This window comes from Cynoglossus semilaevis, chromosome 8 (assembly GCF_000523025.1).
Source record: "Cynoglossus semilaevis isolate Cse_v1.0 chromosome 8, Cse_v1.0, whole genome shotgun sequence".
NCBI classification, from domain to species: Eukaryota; Metazoa; Chordata; class Actinopteri; order Pleuronectiformes; family Cynoglossidae; genus Cynoglossus; species Cynoglossus semilaevis.
Window position 1 is genome coordinate 20,962,401 of NC_024314.1, and position 21,714 is coordinate 20,984,114.

At 41.8% G+C, this 21,714-nt stretch overlaps 1 protein-coding gene across 1 annotated transcript in view; it reads left to right on the forward strand.

Moving 5' to 3' along the window:
* The window catches only part of exoc4 (exocyst complex component 4), a 104,992-nt gene that overhangs the window by 52,633 nt on the left and 30,645 nt on the right, over nt 1–21,714 (forward strand). Inside the window, 3 exon segments of the mRNA XM_025057137.1 lie at nt 7,599–7,701; nt 8,329–8,371; nt 8,374–8,441. Of these exon segments, the coding sequence (XP_024912905.1) occupies nt 7,599–7,701; nt 8,329–8,371; nt 8,374–8,441 (214 nt within the window).

The following is a 21,714-nucleotide window of genomic DNA, read 5'->3' on the forward strand; positions in this document are numbered from 1 at the left end:
CAACAGATAATCTTCTAACACTACACACACGTTCTCACATTTCTGTCCTGCATCTCTTTACATCTTTTCTTCCTGCTCTGTATATGCACTATACACAGCAGTGGTTACCGTATGGCAAACTCTGATCCTCACTTAACTGTTGGCTGTCATTAAGTGGGAGCACAATTTGACCCCCATGTCTTTGAGTATTTTGCACAGTAAACACGTTTATTGTCAAGGCTGCGTTCCTTTGCAGCTCCTTTTACTCCCCATGCCGTTTCCAAGTGTTTAAGTTTCCCTTATTCTGGTATTGATGGGAAATGCTGCCCGTCTGGTTTTATGAGCAAGTTAATGAGAAGTTGTGTACCATTCTTCTAGCCAAAGGTCATAAACATAAATACCCTGGAGCTGGCGAGCGTTCAGTCTAGACAGAAAGGTGCTGCGAAACTGCAGTATTAAAAATAATGTCCATCTAAACAAATACGACTTTTCAGAACACTCCAACTTCAGTCACATCAGACATCTGCTAATGTTTTTAATGACGAGACTGATTTCACTTCACTCTCTGAAACTGTTTGTGTTTGTCTCCAGCTTTTGAACTCGGGCGAACAACATCTTAACATTGAAGTGCTAACCCGTCGATGCATTAGTCAGTAATTAACTGTCAAAAAAAAAAGACGGAATTATTCACTAAGCTTTTAAACAAATGGTCACAACAGGTGCACTGAGTTAAAGGCGCATTTGCACCAACACCGACTGCAATGGATTTATCTGTGTGGGGGGGTTGCTGCAATCTGACTTTTTTGTTCCTATGACAGTGAAGGCATCAATGGCTTCATTCCATGTTCACATATTACTGTAAACTCACTGTACAATTATAGCTATTATTTACATTTACATTTATGCATATAGCAGACGCTTTTTATCCAAAGTGACTTACAGAGGTAAGATGATTAACATCATCAAGCAAACAATTCCTTTTGGGAATAGAACCCAGGACTCTCTGCTCTCTACTTCCGAGGCAGGCGTGCTAACTGCTACGCTATGGAACCATATTATATCCAGCATTTGTCTCGTCCTCCATCGGTGTTCACTCAACCTTCTTTCATGTTGATATCACTCATCCATTCCTTTTATATCTATTTTGGTGTGCATTTGAACTTTGGGTGTATTACTGCCATCTACAGGGCTGGAGTGTGTGCCTCAGTGTCACTGTTATGCCAGAAATTAGGGAAATAGAATTAATTATTTTAAACTTGAAATCACGTTGTGACATTACTACGACGAAGTGTATGATCATGTCAAATAATCAGCTGTTCAAAAGAGATTATTTTTATAATAATCTAAATGTTCCTTAGCTGAGTTTTTATACGTTGTATAAAAATAATTTTATTTACTCACAGTTATTGCCATCTGTCATCTTTTTTTACATCAAGCTTTCTCAAAGGTTGTCTTTGGTCATGAATACATTCATAGCTGCTCCTGGTTTCCACGTAGACACACACATCCCACATTTACATAATCCATTAGTTCGCAACTTCCCATGGCACTCGTATCTTTTGTTCTCCCTTTTACAAATACATGCTACCTCATCGTGTTGACACACACACACACACACACACAGGAGCTATAGTGTGATGTAGAGGCAGGGCCAAGATCAGGGTAAAATCAGCGTGGATTCTGGCAGAGGTGTGGGCGGTACGTGGGAAGACAATATGCATTTCACCAGGCACTGATTATAAAAACACACACACTTGTGTCTACTGTCACAGAAAAACACATATTGTCTTCCTCGCTCACACACACACACACACACACACAAACACACAGACAGGTCTGTGTGTTTGTGTGTGTCAAACCAACTGGAAACACACACAGGTCTGTGTGTGTGTGTGTCAAACCAACTGGAGTCTTAATTCTTCCACAAAACCGTTTTAAATTAAAAAACAGAACTGTCCATAACTCCAAGGCTTGTCGAGGAAGTTGACACAGTGCCATCCAGTGGTAGTTGTGGGTAGTGCTGAGGTCTTGGTGTGGTTAATATGTACAGTGTACATTCTAAAGTAATACATCATGTGGATAAAAAGGTGCTGCGGATCACGCCGGTGGCCATTCAGCCTGCGTTCCTTCCCCATTCATCTTTTCAATTTTCTCAAATTTTAACACAACGCTGCAACTGTGCGCGTGCCCTGAAATCCCTTGAGCAGGTCTTTATATTCTCGGCTGTGAATTCATTAATTTTACACCGCAGTAGAAATATGAAAGAAGGCTGTATTGGAGGGTGTAATATTCCCAGAGAATCAATATTGAATGAGCAGTTGGATAACAATTAAAAGCTGCCGTTCCAGCGTTTATTGTCAGGTCGGCTGAAATGAAAACTAATGTTGGTGCCGCCGTGGAAGACGTCAAGTCTTCACGTCCATTGAAATCATTGTTTTCTACTTTGAAATCTTCCTGAAGTGCCCGGGCAGTGCTGGGAGTGAGCGAGTCCTGCGTCAAATGTCACTGGATGTGGTTTGGTGATGTACTGACATGTGGCTGTGCCTTTTTATGTTAATCCATAAGTGTTAGTCTGACAAAGGCGCACTGAATTAGTATGTACACTCACTAGCACTCTCTCTCACTCTCGCTCTCCCTCCTCTCTGGGCTGGAACTGGTTCACTGTGTCCTGTCCTTGATGTGTGACAAGTCTTTACAGATCAAGCCCTCCCTCTCTACGCGGCGAAATCAGAATGCACCATAGCTGATAGATTCGTGCCTGAGGAGAATTCTGGGAGATTTGAAAATGCTGAGTCTCTCATCGATCCTAGCACACTCTCATTCTGCTGTCTTTCTAAAATCTTTGTCTTTATCCCGTTTCTTTTTCAGTGCCATTACAGCGCTGCAGATAAAGATGGATGACAGGATCTCAACCACTTCTTTTCTTTGAAAAAAAAAAAAGTGGTATTTTTTGTTTAGTGTCCACAGGGAAACAGATTCACAATTGTGCTGTGAATCTTAGTTTTCTCTGTCTTTTGTTCCAGGGATCCTAAAAATAATCCAACCTATGCGTTCTCTGAATAATCACAGTGTCATTAGGGGGCACCAGGTTCCCTCATTAGCCAAATCCCTGTTGGTATAAATTCATTCAAATCCATTCAGGAGTGTTATTTCTTGACATACATACACAAAGGGCATAGCATCTACAATTATCCTGCCGCAGACCCCGGGCTCTGACATCTGTTTCCTAATGACAGATAATTACAAGCTGCCAAATGCAATCATTGGCAGTTGCTGCAAAGAAACTGGGTTTAGAGTGTGAATGGAGATAACATGGAGCACCTGAAGGTGGGTGCAGTACTGTGATTGCATACTCTGTGTGATTGAGTGTCAGTGTGTGCTGCTGTAGTACAGACAGAGATGTGATCTACAACTGTAGGACTAGGAAATATGTACACATTTCAACAGAAACACGTGAGTGAGATGCTGCATGTTGTTGGTTTAAAGTCATCAGGGAAGGGTTAGAGATCGACTGTACAGTAATATGTTTTCCAAAGAAATAAACAGTGGATCCATTTGAAACTTTTGCCAAAGTGACAGTCGGCAGCACTTTGATCCTGCACAGGCACAGAGGCATTAATAGTCTCTCAGTAACTGAAAGGCAAAAACTAACTTCTAACTTCTAACTAAATAAATTTATACTTGAATTTTAACAGAATTTTGTTAGATCAAATTATTTTCAGTAGTTTCGTGTGCGACCTGTTCACAAAACACTTACAAAAGCAACCATCTGGAGTCAAGGAACGGATTAATACATTTTACGTTAAAGTTTTTTTTTTACGAACGACCTTCAGGAACAAATTCAATTTGAAAACCAAGATTCCACTGTATGTCCACTGTACATATATAGGAAGCGGATGAAAATGGATGGATGGATTCCACTGTACATATATAGGTACGTATACATATATATGTATACATATATATTATATATAACAAATAAAACAAAGCAGGCGTTCATGCATATGCACTGGTTGAACCTTGTGTTGACGGATGGATAGATTTTGCAAAACGTCCACACCCGTGCAGCATTTCACTTGCTTGCCAACAGCAAAATATGTTTTTTTCCTTTCTTTATACTAAAGTCTAAGAAGAAGAAGGTTGAGCTGTCTGTAAAGGATCTTCACTGTAGAAGACACAGATTTTTGTAAAGGATCTTCACTGTAGAAGACACGTGAACAGATTTAACCATTCAACTTAAACTATTTCCCGTAGTTGAATGGACATTTAAACTTCATTCATGAGCAACAAAAACAAATGTTATTTTTAGTAAATAAACCCAAAAACCCTCTGCTTGACGCCGTTGCCCTTATTATGATCCGGTCCCGACTGCTTTGCTGTAACAACCTTTACTTCCCGCTGGTCTTTGTGTATGAAGCCGTTTGGAAATGGCACGTGTCAGAGGGCAGATAAGGAGATTATTTGAGGCCACCAGGTTCTGCACACGGTGGTGAGTGTGGACTCACCCCTGCACTGATGCTGCTGCTGCTGCTGCCGCTGTGTCTCCGTGGCTTTTTCCCCTCCATCGTCTTACAGTAATTCTAGCTTCGCCTCTGGCGCACACTGCTGCCATATGGTTGACTAGTGTGTGTGTGTGTTGTTGTCACCTGGCAATCAAAGTGACACTGTTAATGTCACGTCGTATTTAATTACAACAGCCTCATAAGGTAAAGTGGATGCAGTTACATATAAATGGAGGCCATCAGACGATGATTGAATTGACTTTCACGCAGAGGCATTCATCCAGCCAGGCTTAATTGGAACCCAGCACTGACAGCACTGTCATTACAAAGGGGTCGGTGGGAGACTTGATAAAAATCTCTCAGGGACTGGTATGGACAGACTTCACTTTAGAGCTAGATACAATAAGATCTTTTACTATACTGTACTATTCAGACATTTGTGTTGTTATTTTACAATAACACTTAATATGTCGGTGCCATGGAATGGATGAATATAGTAAATGTTTTGCTGTTTATTTCTGAAACTTGTATTTCACAGATTTTTTTCACGATTTTTTTGATCCTTTTCTGAAACTTGTATTTCACAGATTTTTTCACGATTTTTTTTATCGTTTTTTTTTTGATGACTCGATACCAATACCAATACTGCAACTTGGAGTATCAAGTATCTCCTTCAGCATGCCATGGGCTGCTGGTGCTGTGCCAATAGTATCCCTGTTTATGGCATGTTGCAGAAAGATAAATTGAGCGTTTGGACTTGTTTTGCTGTGTTTAATCCTGGATTTTTGACCAATATCGGACAGATGTTGATCTGCAGCATCAGATCGAACCATCCCTACTTAGAATAGTCTTTCATGCATCATGCTCTCTTGTGATTGTCTTTCATAATGTTTTATTTTATTAATGTCTTTTCACCCGAAACAGGAAACCACTTCAAAATGACAAAAAAAAGGCTCTGAATCAGATTAATATTTTTCTAATTTTTTGGCCCTGGCTGTTGTTCTAGTTTCATGAAGGAACATCTTTCTCAGAGTCCTGTACAGGTCTTGTTATTTCTGCCTGAATTTCTGCCTATTACAAAAGCTAAAGGCAACAGTAAAAACTGAATACACAAGTGAAGAAGGCAGAACTGGAGAAGTGGTCTCTCTTGATGAATTGTGAAGTCGAGCTCAGATATAGCCTTGAGAGCTAAACTCAGCTGAGCTGTGATGATGTGGTAAGAGGTCAGTTTGTCTCCACCTTTTTGAGTAGGAGGGTTTGGATCCGAAGGTTGTTTTGTGCACACGGCCTTGCACGGCACACAGCCTTCGGAGCATGAAGCTCTAGTGATTTTGGAAGGTTTGTGACCCATTTGGAATCGAGACATGTGGTTGGCTTATGTATATTTTGTGTTTGTGCACTCGCTCGTACGGTGTCATTTGTTATTGCCCCCTTTCATCGACACACGAGAAGCTGTTACTCTCTGTACAGTACGCCGTTCCATCGGTGAGGCAGATGTTGCGCGGATGCGTCGCTAATGAGGATGAGCTGGGAGACATTTCCTTTAAGAATCCATTTGGAAATCTTTAAGCTGTGCTCCGCCTGGCCCCGTGTTATGTATCCAATTGCAGCAGCTAATGACTTTACAGTCTAAAAGAATTCTCTCCATCATCCGGCAGAACATTTGGTTTTAATGTCAAATCACCCAACTTTTTTTTTTTTCCACTTCAAAACGTACATTTGCTGACAAGTTCTTTCGGAGGCGTTGTGAGCCCCAAACGTACTCTTAGCCCAGTTACCTTGGCAAAACATCCTTGAAACACCCGTGGGCTCAATAGGCTGGTGAAGTTGCGTGCCGCTCTGCTCCAGATGGCCGCCTGGAAAGACAAAAGCACTTTTAGTGTCTCGTCCCTGCCACATTACTCAAATGTTATTGCCCCTGCCCACAAAAATCCATCTGTGCTCACATGCTAACTTGAAGATCCATCATCCTGCCACTTGTATTGAAACAATGACAATAACGACGGCGCGAGATGGATCTCAGAACACAGCGACACAGGTTTAAACCAGCAATATTCGTCCTGGGATTGATTTTTTTTTTCTCTGAAAATGAAGCTGTCAGCAAAAATCATACTTATTTTTTGTAAGGAGTTTGTGTTGAAGTAGTACTTTTTTCAACTACTACTACTCATACGGACAAGTTGTATATCTGGGCCTCATTGTTTTGCATGCTTGACAGTTCTCAAGAGGCGCACAGGAAAGTTTCTCTAACTTAAAATTCTGTTGTCATAGCTTTTCAGCAGATATCAGTGCAGGATTGTAGAAATAGTTCTGGCTCCATTACTTACTCGATGATTTATATTCACCTGATCCACTGTGTGTTTCTTAGATCATTGTTTCCCAAAGACTGGGTCGTGACCCTCAGGTGGGTCGCAAGAGATTTTATTTTGGGTCGTCTCGCATCATGTTTCCCAGGAGTTCAGTCATCACAACAGCTGTCTCCATCCAACCTCCGGATACGTTTGTTCTAACTGAGATACCTCTCCACTCTATTACAAATGACTGTCCTCTTGAATCTTTCTCCAATCACATAAAAGATTTTTCCTACACCTTCACCTTTCCCACTCAGATCTTGCTCTCTCCGACTGTACCGTTGATCATATGTATGACAGGTCCTGCAGGTCAAAGAATCATTTTTTGATTTATTTGTGCATTCGTTCGTACTGAGCGCTTGAGCAGGCGCTCACTGTTGCGTGGTGGGTGTGAGACGAGGCCAGTGACCAACCATTCCCTGACAAACGAGGTGTGCGTCGGGCCTCCACCAACCCATACATAACTGTCGAACCCAGAATCTGACCGATCAGACATCTGGCGTCTCAGATATATTTAAAGAGCACTTTTACCGCAGTCAGTGTGTGAATAAAACCGGTTTGTAGTTTCTTTTACTGGAGCTTTGGATGAAGACGTTTAGGTGTACTGAGAGACCGAGTCCAGGAAACATCTGGATCTATCTCAGGCTCGCCACCCTGTGCTTTACTGTTTTAATAATGTCAACAAAATTTTCAGTGGTTAATTCACCTCACTTTACTGCTGGTGTGCTCACTGTTTTTTTTCCCCCCATGTGACTCCTCTGTGCAGATTCATCCAGGAGATAGAGATGAACATGGGGCCGGGCCAGGCCAAGCAGTGTCAGCTTCGAGCTTTTCTCACCTACTACATCAATGACCTCTTCCTCAACCAGGTTAGTGAAATGACAGATGCAAAGTGATGTGTGAAGCTCAGAGCTGTGCTTTAGTGAAACCTGGGAGTTTTTCTGAGGAAATGACATTTTCTCTTTCAAATACCTCAGCTCTGGGGCTCTGTTATCACTAAATACAAGATTGATTTTTATTTCATATAAAAAAAAACAAGTTTTTCTTCAATCTGTCATGAAAATAGTCCGTCTTTACATGTCACCCAGTAGTGGGAAACCTTTTTTGCCATATTGCGAAAAATCTACTGCTGCGATGTAGGGCTTACAGTCCTGAAATCAATTGACCTGAATGTTCTTCTTTTACCCCCTCGGGGTCTCGTGTTTTTTCTAATAGCACTAAAACACACAATGACTTTATGGTTGTGACTATTGCTTTACTTAATCTTCTTGATATTACTTTTACTCGATACCTGTTCTTACCCAACCAGTGAGTGGTTTCCCGCCTGAATTGCCACAAGGCAAGATAATGTCAAATGAAATGTCAAATCAAACCTAAGGTTAAAAAAAAAAACAACACAAACGGAAAAAGCGGGGAAGGAAATACGAGGTAATAAAAGATTGAGTCGTTCTCTCAGAAAAGGCCTGATTAACTACAGCCACCGACTCAACCTTTAGGTGCGGACAGAGATCAACAAGGACATCGTGGCAGTGAGCAAGGCAGCCCACTGCAGATGCTCGCAAGTGCTGACACCATGAAGGTGCTAGGTGTTCAGAGACCTCTGCTGCAGGTAAGACAACATTTTACTGGTGATATTTGAATATATGTCAGATACATGTGGCACTTCGGCCCAGAGGCAATGTCCTGGGCCAAGATTGAATCCGGTTTGGTGCAGTTGTTACCTCCCAGTGGACTCACCAACCACAGGAAGTTTCGATGCAGTGTGATTTGGGTGGCGGTCGTGGAGACTGTTGCCCCCGCGACCCGGTAACGGATAAGCAGATGAAAATGGATGGATGAATCGATATCCATCCATCCATCCATTTTCATCCGCTTATCCGTTACCGGGTCATGGGGGCAGCAGTCTCCACCCAAATCACACTGCACCGTACCAACCCCCCCTAAACCTTCCTGCGGGTGGTGAGTCCACTGGAAGGTACCAACCGCCCTAACCGGGATTCGAACTTGCCGAGGAGGTGAACCCTGGGGTTCCACCCCAATGACAGAGACATTGCCTCTGGGCCAAAGCGCCACTGGATGAATGGATATATGTTTATATATTATACAAAGACATACACACATGGGATACTGTGTCATTCCACTGTGTCTTCGGAAAAGTATCACAGGCTTGCTGCCAGGCTCCGAGAGCTTTCAAATGGTTAAATCACGATTAATCGCGATTATTTGTGACTAATAAAACACCTCTGGAGTGATTTCTATGACCTTTTGTGCACCATGGTCTCTGTCATTTTAAGTCAGACTTTGTCTTAACTTTGGTGCTCGGTCTCTAATGAACTTATATTGACTGTGTCACTGGCTACGGGCTGCTAATTTTGGCTTATTCAAAACAGGCTCCTGGCAGCTTGAAAACAACAGCAGTGCCAATGTCAAGATCCAGGCATTTGGCAAGATGTTTCTGTGTCTCAGCTGTCAGATTCTGTTGATGATTGCTCTCCGTCTACAGCATTGTAGAAATGTATCTTTCACGTACGCTTTTTTTTTTTTGACACGTCACCGTGTGATATGCGTAGGTGTGTGTTTGTCAAAGCCCACAGACGCATTTTGTTTGTATTGTGTTTGTATAGCAGACCGCTGGTGTAGTGTAGGTGTGTGTGTGTGTGTGTGTCCTCTTCATTTTGTGGTGTGTTTGTTTCTGTCAGAGCCTTACCAGTCTGTGTGCCTGCTATTCTCACAGGGAGGGAACAGAGGTGGCAGTTCATTACACAGAGCGGCAGAGAGTCCGTGGGCACTGTTTGTTTACAGCTCGGGCCCCTCCGTAACGAGGACTGCAGCATCTTGCTAATTATGCTGCTGTGGCTAATGAGCCTTTCTGCTGATCGCGGGGAGTGCAATAAAACACTTCTTTTGTTTGGGCTTTTTGCCTTTTTTAATTGGGCTAAATAAAAAAGCTCTTCGCTCTTCTTCTCCATCTCCTGCAGTTGACATTTGAGAGTCCAAATGGCATTTGTGTGCGAGCTTTCATGCCGTACGTCTGTTTCTCTACCCACATGATTGGGTTTTTTGGACCGGAGTTTGATAACTTTCCATCTCTTCTCTGTGATGCAGTCCCTCTCCTGTGATTGTGGTCAGTCTAATAAATGTGTTTATCCAAAAAGTACCATTTTGATTTTCATAAAAGTTTGTTTATTTAAACATTCAATGGAAAAAATGAAAAAAAAAAATCTGTAGTTTTTTTATGGAATTTAAATCAGAATCCCAATTTATATTTATTACCAGTTGTATTCAAACATGCAAGAAAATCGACTTTGTATATTAATAAAATATAATACAAAAAGTATTACAAAATGAAATATTAAGTGTAAAATATCCAATTAAGAAAGTAACAAAGTTTCTGGACTGCTTTTAAACAAAGTAGTTTCATGTCAGACGCCAGAAAATAAATCTGCCCAACCATGTGACTGCAGTGAGAAATGAGAAATTATGATTAGACAGAATGATGTAATGGTCACTAAACTTTCCAATAATTGAGCAGATGCATCAACGTGTCTGTGCAGCCACAGTGCACACACACACACACACACACACGTACAGTACTGTATGTGCTCCGTTTAAGTGCTGTGGTACTTGGTGTGCCAGGTGTTATCAGAGACAGACACACACCACTGGCATCAGGACCGTCATGGCTGACAGGAGAGAGAGAGAGAGAGAGCTCAGTATTGCTACACCACATTAAACACACTCTCTCTCACACACCTTGGCTGCAGCAGCATACAAGGGTAACCATAGGGGAGCACATTTTATAGACGCATCTGCTCTCTGCAGCCGTTGAAGCGCACATTAATGTCTGCTGCGGTTTGAACTGAAGGAGGAGGACATTAGCGTTTAGCGTGTGCTGTTTTGTCTGTTTCGGGATGACACCGAGGAGTTCAGAGCCATACGTGAAATTTTACGGCACCCTTGCATATGTCAGCGCACGTTTATGTCCTTTGTTTCTTTATAGTGTGTCCAAAGTCTGGCCATCGGGCCAGATGTGGTACTTTGACAGGTTTATTGTGGTCCACTACGTGAAATTTTACGGCACCCTTGCATATGTCAGCGCACGTTTATGTCCTTTGTTTCTTTATAGTGTGTCCAAAGTCTGGCCATCGGGCCAGATGTGGTACTTTGACAGGTTTATTGTGGCCCACTATTGCTTCTCAGATATTTATAATATTGTAACATTCTTTTGCCAAATTTTAGCAAGGTCTTTATGTGGACTATCTCTTAGTATTTTCAGCTGATATTAGCTTAATTATGTAATATCGGTAAGAATCGTTATGGGTTTTTTTAAAGGAAACCTGGGTTTTGCCAATTGATGTGTAACCTAAAATAGTTTTGAAGTGAATGTGAAACTATCTTTGGTATTATTCACAGCACACCACAATGAAATGTGTCCTCCGCCTTTAACCCAAACGGCTACATATATCACTATCGGTTGATATCGGAATCGGTAATTAGGTGTTTGGACACTAGCGGCATATCAGCAAAATTTAATATCAAACATCCCTACTTTCTAGTTATTTTAAAACCTGTGCTTCTTAAATAAAAAAATAAAAAGTTGATATATATTTGACCTTAATATTTTACTTTCAATATAGTCTACTTTATCATAAAAAAGAAAATAAAACAGCGGAACTGCACCGGCTTCAATCACAGTAAAACATTAGTATTTGCATACAATTTCAATCTTTATGAAGACAATTTCTTATTATATTCAGCTACAATATATGATACAGGATGACGTCAGAGTCTCAGACCGTGGTTTCCATAGCATTAACTTTTGGGAGTGTACCCATGTTATTAAAAACAACTGTCATATGAATAATTTGACCCCGGGTCAGTGATATCGCTCTGGCAAAAATAGAAAAAAAATGACTTTGTGGGAAAGGTGTGAATGAGTCAAGGTGAATGTGCCGACGGGCCGCTTCCACAGACAGCCGTTTGCATAAAATCCTTGCTTAGGTTAATAAGTAGTGTTGATACAGACGGTGATTTGACTATCACCGTGCACCAGAAGTGTCAAGTACTGCACATATATATGTCGTGTTTATATACTGCATTATAATGGCATGTTTATAAGACTGACACTGCCTCTATTTGGTGCAATAGGAATAGGTGAGATAATGGTTTGACTGAGACGATATATAGTTCAGTGGGAAGGTTACAGTCTTCTCATGATTGTGTGTGAGAGCATGTTCTGAGCTGATAAGTCACCGGAAGAGCTGTGTTGGTTAACAAAGCTCTTGTTGTTCCTCGCAGGTTCTGCTTGTTTAATAACTAGCTTTTGTTCTGTGTTTTTATTTTTTTTTAACGTGTTGTTTATTGGTTTCCCTCTCATTCCACCTCTTGTTGCGATCGTTTTCCTTCCCTCTTGCAAAAGCCGTACTCAGTGCCCCCAACATGCATACCCTGAGCCCAAGTTGCTGCTGATCCGTCCGGCTTTGGTGTCGCCACTGATTGATTCATTTAATTAGAGTGAGACCGAGGGGAAAGTGGCGCTGGGGGAGGAGGGATGGGGAACAGCGCAGGGGAACAGCGCAGCGCTGGGGGAGGAGGGATGGGGAACAGCACAGGAGGGGGAGAGAGAGGGTGATAGGGAGGCGATGGTCACTCTGCTGGATAGCTGTGGAGATTGACTCCATTAATCTTGCTAGAACTCTTGTCCCCTTAACACACAGTCACTGTGTGACCCACTAACATACAAGCAAACTCCCAGCCTCACGCCAACGCGGGGAGACAAATGGACATAAACAACATAAAAATGTGACCACCTTGTCCTCTCTTTGTGCTCCCAAACGGTCGTCGTTTCTACTTTTTTTTTTTCAAACTGCTTACGTTCATACAGTCCTCAGCCAAGTTCAGCTTCATTGTTTATTGTACTTTGAAATATGTTCACGTCCATATGAGCACAAACAAAAGAAGTCAACTCAGCATTTTACATTATGCTTTCCCAAAGAGTGGGTCGCGACCCTCAGGTGGGTCACAAGAGGTTTTTTTCTCTGGGTCGTCTCGCATTAATTGTTAATTAATTGTTGAGATTGTCGTCTCGCATTAATTGTTAATTAATTGCTGAGATATCACTCGGTCAACAATAAAATATCTTCATTAATGAGCAGCTTAAAGACCTAAACCCGATGATGGCTGGACCTGAGGAGAGAGACAGTGGGACAGTGTGTCCCTACTTATCATAATAAAAGAAATAAAAGAATGTCAGGGTGATTACATTCAGGATTGCTCCGAAACTGCAGACTCCCACACATCATGTTAGTTTCACATAGAGAAGTTCATCTGTCCAAGGTTAAACATGAACTGATGTTTTTGCTGTGAGGCAGCAACACTGACTGCTGTGACAACAAGGAGACCTTGAGAGGATTAGTCTCATACTTTACCAAAGTTGGATTAGACAGAACATGTCCGTCTTCGTCATTGAGTTCTTTGCATTTTCATCCTCATGTTTGCAACTTTCTTTCTACGTATCCACACAGTTTGTTGTGGAAACTTGAATTCTCTAACTGGCTGTGTCCACATCCAGAGCTGCTCGCTGCGCTGCAGATATTTTCAGCTGCCAATAGCCTGCTAATGATGTTGACCTTTTAAATTTCATATTCACATGTAGCTCCGTGAGCAAGGAGGACGGAAACCGCCAAGTGTAGTACGAACGCGCACGCCCGCACTTCCACCTCCAGCGTGTGTGTAATGACACTGACCTTTTTATTTGTGATGATGTGTTGATGTGTCGGCTCTGTTTATTTGTGGGGGCTGATTGCTTCCTGTTGATTGCCCTCCTCCTCCCATAGATGCCCCACCTTGTCGCAGACATGGATACACGCTGGATATCAGTGGTGGTCTGCGCGTGTGTGCGCCGTTTGTCAACACAGGGAAGAGGGCAGCAGGGTAGTGTTTGCATAGAGACAGACTCAATGAGACACGCACCAACAACAAACCCCAAAATAAATCTAAACACTTGAATCACTTCTTTGTGTGAAAGAAAAAGTTCTGACAAAACTCCATTGCAACCCGCCCTCAAATTAGAAGTCAAACAAAAACTTCTGCACAAAACAGCTTCATCCACAGCCATTGTCAGGTGTTTGGTAGAAAGTACTGAGAAATGAAAAAGAAAATAAGGATATGTAATTGTTTAAAAAGTCTATGGCAGTGGTTCTCAAACTGTGGTACACGTACCATCGGTGGTACGTGAGCTCTCTCTAGTGGTACGTGGGGAGAATTTATATCTTTACATTTACATTTTCAATTGAATACATCTGAAACATACCATGTACAATTAATACAACATTTAAACATAAACATCTTTATAAACATCTCTCCTGTGGTGGAAGCTAACAGTGAAGGCCTCTGCTGCTGTATTCTAATGTTGGTCATCAGAGTATAAAAAGTTTATGAACCACTGATCTATGGTAAGACTGGAGCTTGAAATTCAATGCATTATTAAATCACATAAATTCAGTACAAAACTCTGTTAAAAAACAATGAAGTAATGTATTAAATCACACTTTTCTCAATAATTACAGGCCCGTAGACTGTTGAAAAAAGTGCACACACTTCAGCCTATAGGTGGCAGTATTGCACACTAAATTAATTCGACAGCTATAAAGAAGTGCACAAGAAAGTTTGGTAAACTGTGATCGAACTCGTGCCTGATTGGCTCGGCTGTTTTGCTGTTTGGATAAGAGCGTGGTTGTGTGGTTATCGACACATTACTTCAAATCGAAGGAAAGTCACCTCCAATGCAACACACTGTTGCCGCGAGCACCTACGCTGTGCGATTAATTGAAATGAATTGCTAATTTTTAATGAGGCCTACCGCTCATTAAGATATTTTGTTCTAATTGTTTCGGATGCCCCCAAGTAACTTGAAATAGAAAACCTTTTTAAATTAAGAAGAAATACTGAACCGTGTAGTTCAACTGTTTACTGGAGCTAATTACTACGCACTCAATTGCTTCTATGCGATTTGTTGTTAATTTTACAACTGTACAAAGAATTACTACAGATAAAGAACCTTAAAAAATACCTTTCTCAGTTTATGTTGTTTTAGCTGCACTTGAAAGGAGACGTTCCAAGGTAATTCCTTTTTTTATTACCAGGATAGGGAACATTGTAATGAGAAAGACATCGTGTTGTATCTGGAGGTCATTGTATTTCGTGTTCTCTTCTTGGCTCAAAAATTATACTGTCTCCTGAAGGAGGACTTTGTGAAGCAAAAGAGAACTTTTTTTTTTTTTTAATGAATGTCTTTTGTGTCTTTCCAGGAGCAAATACTCCCCCAAAATAGATTAAAATGAAATGAAAGCCTCAAATTGTTTCAATGTTTTCTCATTAAATGCCTACCAGTGATTTTAAGTACTCAACTTTGAATGTATTTTGATGCAAAGTAAATCTGGAAGAAAGCAATCATCTTGATACAAACGCTTATTCAAATCCTGGCCTGTGGACCACATGCTGCCCAGACACAACCTCACAGTGGCCCATTCTGTGGTCAGGAAACACTTAGTGAGAAATCCAAGACTTATACATATATGAATGCAACACTGTATGTAGCCTAGCAACATGCGATTCCACGATGCATCACCTGTATGTGTCTGGAAATGTTAGCAGTTTATAAGACAACACCATGTTTTTTTTCAATGCAACTTAAAGTTATCATTGAATTTTCATGTTTTGCTCCAGATTCTGAAAGTCTAGCTCAACTAAATCGATGATTAAATAGAGCCCCGACATAAACTCTATGCTGTATAATTGGATTTTAACAACAATGCTTGGACTCTCAGCAGCCACTTTGAACAAACGCTCTCTATCAACTTAACTCTAATCCGAGGAAATTCCATAATTCCTGTCTCCTCTTTTTAGCCTCGCTCCCCTCAAAAAGTCGTACTTCTCTGCCGCCTCTCTCTTCCTATCTTGAGGTGTACCAATCCCCACCACCCACCTTCATCCTGGTTATCTCACGCTGAACACATGTACTCCTGAGGCTTGTGGCCAGCTGCCCTCAGCTCCCCAACCTGCCTCCGCGGGCCTTCCTCACAAAGGTGACACATGTAGTGTTTGTATGCAGTGGGGGGGGTTGGACCACAGAGTCAGAGAAGGACCAAAATCCCCTCAAAGTAACAAGCGAAGTGCTCCTGGTGTTTAAAACCCTTCAGTGCCTGCATCACTTTAATAGCTTTGTATGTTATTAACTACAAAAAGGGCGTCGTCCCCAGCTTTGTGTGTAAGTAGTCGACAAAAATAGCATTTAAATGAGCGCAGCCTGTGGTCGTGCAGGTTTACACCGAGTGGTGCAAACACTGACAATATAACGAGACCTAATCTTCGCCTTTGGAATGAGAGACAGTGAGGTAAAAAAAAAAAAAAACATCGACTTTGCTCTAAACTTGCCTGTCGGCTTTTCTAGAAAGGAAGGTTCTGGCTGTGGGCCGCTGATAAAAAGTTATAAAAAATAAATGTTAGAGGCAGGTTGTGGTACTCCAAATTTATAAATGGCAGTCTGTGTGTAGCCGGGAGTACGCACATTGTTTTGTTGTTGTTTGTCTGCAAGTGTCCATACAATGCACTGGCTCCAGATGGGCCTAATGGGCCACAGAGGGAGGAACATCCTCCCTGCTAGAATGCATTAAACTCTTTTGTTTCTGACTTTTACGTCCTCATCCGAACTCCCTTGGACCCTCTAACCACCAATGAAAACACTTCCCAGTTTCTTGTGATTAATAATTCATCCTAATTGATATAAGAAAAGTGATAATTTGCCAGTTTCGTTCAGTACGAAGCTGTGCTGTGATTTCAACTTCAGAAACATAAAGTGGATGGCGCTATGATTAATAAATTAACATTTTGGCCCTTGTTGATGGATTAAAGCTGAACCCTGAGGTGATTTATCCAAAAGCCATAGATTCACTCCATATATCTGCATTTGTTTGGGGATGTGAATGGTTAATGTATCGTGTGGGAGCTCCCGTGTAATCAGCCAAGTGTGATATTGCTCCTCATTTCTCAATAAGAGCGTTCACAAACACTGGTTTGCAGCAGAAGTAATGACGGCGGGGTTGAAAAATAAGCCTCGAGGCTATTTTCTTGTTTCTGTTGTAATGCTGAACATTAAATCGATGTGTGCATTTTGTCTGCTTTTCATTACTGCACTTTCTTAAGCAGGAAATGGATCATTGGGTGATTTGACAGCACTTGAATAGTACAATTCAGCTCAGTCAGGAAAAGCTGAGTTGCTTTTACTTCACACGAAGATATTATTCACCCCCCGGAGAAAATGTAATTGTTTTTGAACTATTTCCCCCAAGTGATTTCATACACCGAACAGTTTCCTAACATACCAGTTTGATTTATAGTCAGTACTTTTAAAAAAAGTTGTAGAAACTCTCCTGAGGTGATATAGAGCGTTCTTCTTTGGTCGATCTTTGACGGTCCATCAGTGTGATGAGCTCTGGTCTTCAGTTTGGGTCACGCTCTCCTGAGAATTTCAGACTCAAGGTTTAAGACTCTAATAATAAAAATATTCAAAAATTCTGTAAAGGAAGAAGCTCAGGCCATGACGGAATCCTAGCTACTCGATCACCAAAGACTTTTGACATGTTGCCTCGAATTTATTTAACCCACAACCATTTTTGTTGGAAGACGTTCAAGTTCCAGTTTTGCTGCTTCTTACTTGAGGTTTTTGTTTTAAACTTTTCATATTCTTTCCTCATAGTTCTGTCTTTATTTCATTGTTGGGGATGGTGTTCTTTAGATGCTTTTCTTCTCCCTTTCCTCTTCACACAAAGTAACAACTCTAAGGACAAAGGGTTTGAGTCCAGTCTCATCTGGACATGGGACATTGCTTCAATTGTGGATCATATTCCCGCCCCCAGAAAGCCCTTGGTGTAAGTGGTCCCAGAGGTACTGTATCTTCTTGTCAGTTTTTCGGTTGATTTATAAGAATCCTTAGACACACATTTTATCCATTTTCATCTAGAGCAGGGTTGGCCAACCAGGCAGAGTCTAAGAGCCAATTTTTACAGTGTTACTGTGAAGAGCCACATAAGTCCCCTTCGGAAATGTCCGGTTCATTCAACAGAAAAAAATTCAAAATGTTTCGAGAGTGAATTTGGTAGGCCTACGCAACCCAATGGTTGTTCCCTCAAAGTTATTTGTGTCAGTGCCCATGCGCATGAGAGTCACAAACATAAAAAAAAAAAACAAAGTTTGACACAAACACAAGTGCCGCATGAACCTGATCAAAGCGCCGCATGTGGTTCCCGAGCCACGGGTTGACCATGGCTGATCTAGAGCTTTAAAATCCCACATTTTTTACACCTTTTTTCCCTCAATATTTTGTAACCAGTCAATTTCTCTTAACTTTTCATACAACTGTTAGCCGAGTAATACTTTGGAAAGAATTATATTTTCTCAGCTGTTTGAAATATTTGTGTATTTTTATTCATTTGAGAAGTTGACTTCTAAACCAACAAAATTAGCATGCGGCTTTTGGGAGGGCACTCGTTGTCGGCCGAGCTAATTACCATAAGTGCCAGAGGCTGCTTTGGTGTCTGGCTTCATTTCTAATGATTATGCACATTTGAGTAGACAAAAGAATACGGCCTTGCTGTCAGAGCTTGAACAAACTTCAACACAAAAACACACTCACACGTGCACACATGTGTTCTGGTTGAGTTGGCACAAGTGCGAGGACCATCCGGCGTGTGTCAGGAGAGTCGTCTAAAGCAGAGCTCAACACTGACTTTGATGAATGATCTGTCAAGACCATGTCCCCATCATGACCAGCGCCCCCTTTACCCAGGAGGGTGTGTGAATGTGCCAGATGAAAAGGGGGGGGCGACAGGGGTTATCGCTGCATGTGTTCTTGTCGATGTGTGGGCGAGAGCAGCTGTGTTTGAAACTGCGGAGTGTGTATTATTTTGGTAACCCTTGATCGCCTGTGTGAATGGCACGCCCGAGACGCAACACAAGTCAGTGGTCTGGGGTCAGATGGTGAGTGAAATGGCAGAGAGCGCAGGGTTAAACACCCTGACCCCCAGACAACCTTGACGGGCATCAAGCAGTTTTAATGGGAAAACCCGTGATCCGTTTCAGAGTCGGACCTGACGACCTTTGTGCCCCTCTCCCGTTTTTCACATGGTAGAAAATACAACATCAGCAGACATTTACATTTTAGTATTTAGGCTTTTCCATTGATACACAAGTGCCAAAAGCTTAAAAAAAATTAAAAAAATTAAAAATAAAATTACAATCTTTATTGTCATTGTAACCTCTGCTTTTAACCCATCACCAAAGTTAACAGTGGGGAGCAGTGTGTGGGGACGGTGCCATGCTCAGAGCACCTCAGTGGTAACTTGGCAGCTGGTGGACTCGAACCTGAAACCTTCCAGATCCAAGTCCGCTTCCTTACTAAGCCACCACTGCCCGTGTTCTTAGTTATAGTATTAGTTTAACTATCAGGATGTCAAAACATTGGCCTGTTCTCACTGAAATGTTTTCCATCTAGTTAATAATTCTGCTTCAGACAAACCCTCTGTATCATCAGCTCCATGGTCACCATTGAAATGTTTTACAAAGAACTGATTCAGTTACACTCCGGTGCACTGTGGTAATGTAACCTTAAAATCAGTGCCAGTGCACTGAAGGTTAAGGGATTGATTTATCTGATGAATGTTTTTTTAAACTTCTTAAACAAACACAACACAAGACCTTGGCAGGACACAGCCATGTAATGAGCCAGTCCAGGTGAGTCTGGGTAAATCAGAGGGGCCTTGCTATCTTACAGGGTGTTTACCGCAGCGTGACTCTTTGCTATTTACCAGCAGAGTATCACAACACAAATATTCAGCCAACACCTTTCTGCACTCTCACTGTATTAAACTCGTCCCCAGTCGTTGTGTTTTACTCACTTTGGCCAAAGAAAGCCACTGTTTTCAACACTGGCTTAGGGCAGTTTCTGCAGTGATGACCGTGCATTAACAGCTTTTGTTTCTGCTGAGGCGCCAGTCTGAGTGCAAGGTCTGCCTCATTGTCGTCATTAAACTGCTCCGACTGTGGCCTTCATTTCCCTCTTAACAACAGTTTTCCCCGTCAGACGCTTTCAATTTTCCTTCATGTTTTTGTCTGTAATGGTAACATGAAATTGCAACAGCAAAGTGCAGCCGAGCTAAGTTTTAAGGGTGAAACGATGCCGTTTACAATAATGACTTGGTAAATATGGGGGGTTTTTCCCACGTTGCAGCACAGAATGTTGACCTTTAGGCTGGAGTCGTTAGAAAGATAGAGGCAGAGAGTCGAGATAATGCAGATGGAGAAGCCTCCGAGATGCATGTCGTCTGCCTATGTAACAGTCAAGTCAGACAGAGTAGCATGGTACGGCCGCTCTCGCTCACTCTCAGCCCCCCCCCCCTCCCTTTCTCAGACTCCAGCCTTGATTACTTTTTAATGATTTCTGCTGCCTAAGACAAATGGCTGTGTTAAATGAGCAGTATTAGACAAGGGAGCTGAGCACAGGAGCATTTGTTAGAGAAGGAGTAATGGATCAGCATCTATTGTTTACCCGTCTCGATTGAGTGACTTGGCCAGCTACTGAGCTCCATGTCCTCTGAGTCGGAAGACCACGATTGGGGGCTAGGGTCAGCGGGGGTCCAGGATGATTTGGACTAGACATCGATATTTGATAAGTGGTTGTTGTTTGACAATTCTAAAACTCTACTGTTGGAATATCCAGCAGTCATTTCACCAGAGAACCAGAGTTTTACGGTTTTATGTGTGTAAAACTATGTTATTGTGTATTGGCAGCACTGTAAATTCAATGATCCAGATATTGAAACCGCCTTAATAGCACCCTCTATATCAGTGTTTCCCAAACTTTTTTTCAGGGGACCCATATTTTAAAAGTCACAAACCTTGGTAATCCAAGTCAATAGACATTATTCGTAACCTCCGGAGAAACATGATCTGAGACGACCCAAAAAAAGAAATCTCTTGCGACCCTAATTGTAGATAAAAATGTGTCTCTGGGGTCGCCAGAAATGTATGATGTTGAAATGGGAGCCAAAAAAAAGTTGGGAAACACGGCTCTTCGTGCTGTACATTAAGCCAGACTCACACAGGATTCCTACATGACTTCATTTCATCCTCGCCCATACAGGAAAGTAATCTTTCCAAACAAATACGGGAACTACTCACTAGAGTGAATATCTCCCCTAACATCATGATCTTAATCATCATCAACCGAAGGAATCCATTTTGTTACGTTAATCAACTCCAACATGGCCGTTTGTGCACTTCACATTTGCCTTTCCTGCCTGATATTATTTTCTAAATGATGTAATTGTTTTCCATGATCATGTCGTGATGGACTTTTGCTGGTGCAGCACTTCAATTCAACCCCCTCGAAAAGCGTTGATGCGGTGAACGCAGTAGATCAAAACCTGCTTTGATTTATCTAAATAATCTAATTTCTGCGAAGCCAAATGGCTCATAAATGTGATTCTACGCTCCGGAGTAGCCCATTCATATCAAATGTGCGTCTGGGAAAGTCAGTCATGTTCCCTGACTGCTGAAGTTTCCCCGATCCAACGACTAGAACTTCTTATACAGCAAAAACACATTTTTGGAGAAATGCGTTTTAATCATTTAATCTTTAGCACCACTGCAGCTGTGAAACTATTGATTTAGGAAGAGTCGTTGGAGTGATGGTCGCTGCCGCCTGAACTTCACAAACTGACATCCTTCCTACTGGGTCTGTGTTTTGTTTTTTTACCCCTGTGACTGACAGGGAGTCAGGCATGGACAATAAAGGGTGTCCCCTTGGCACAGACGTGGCCTTGGTT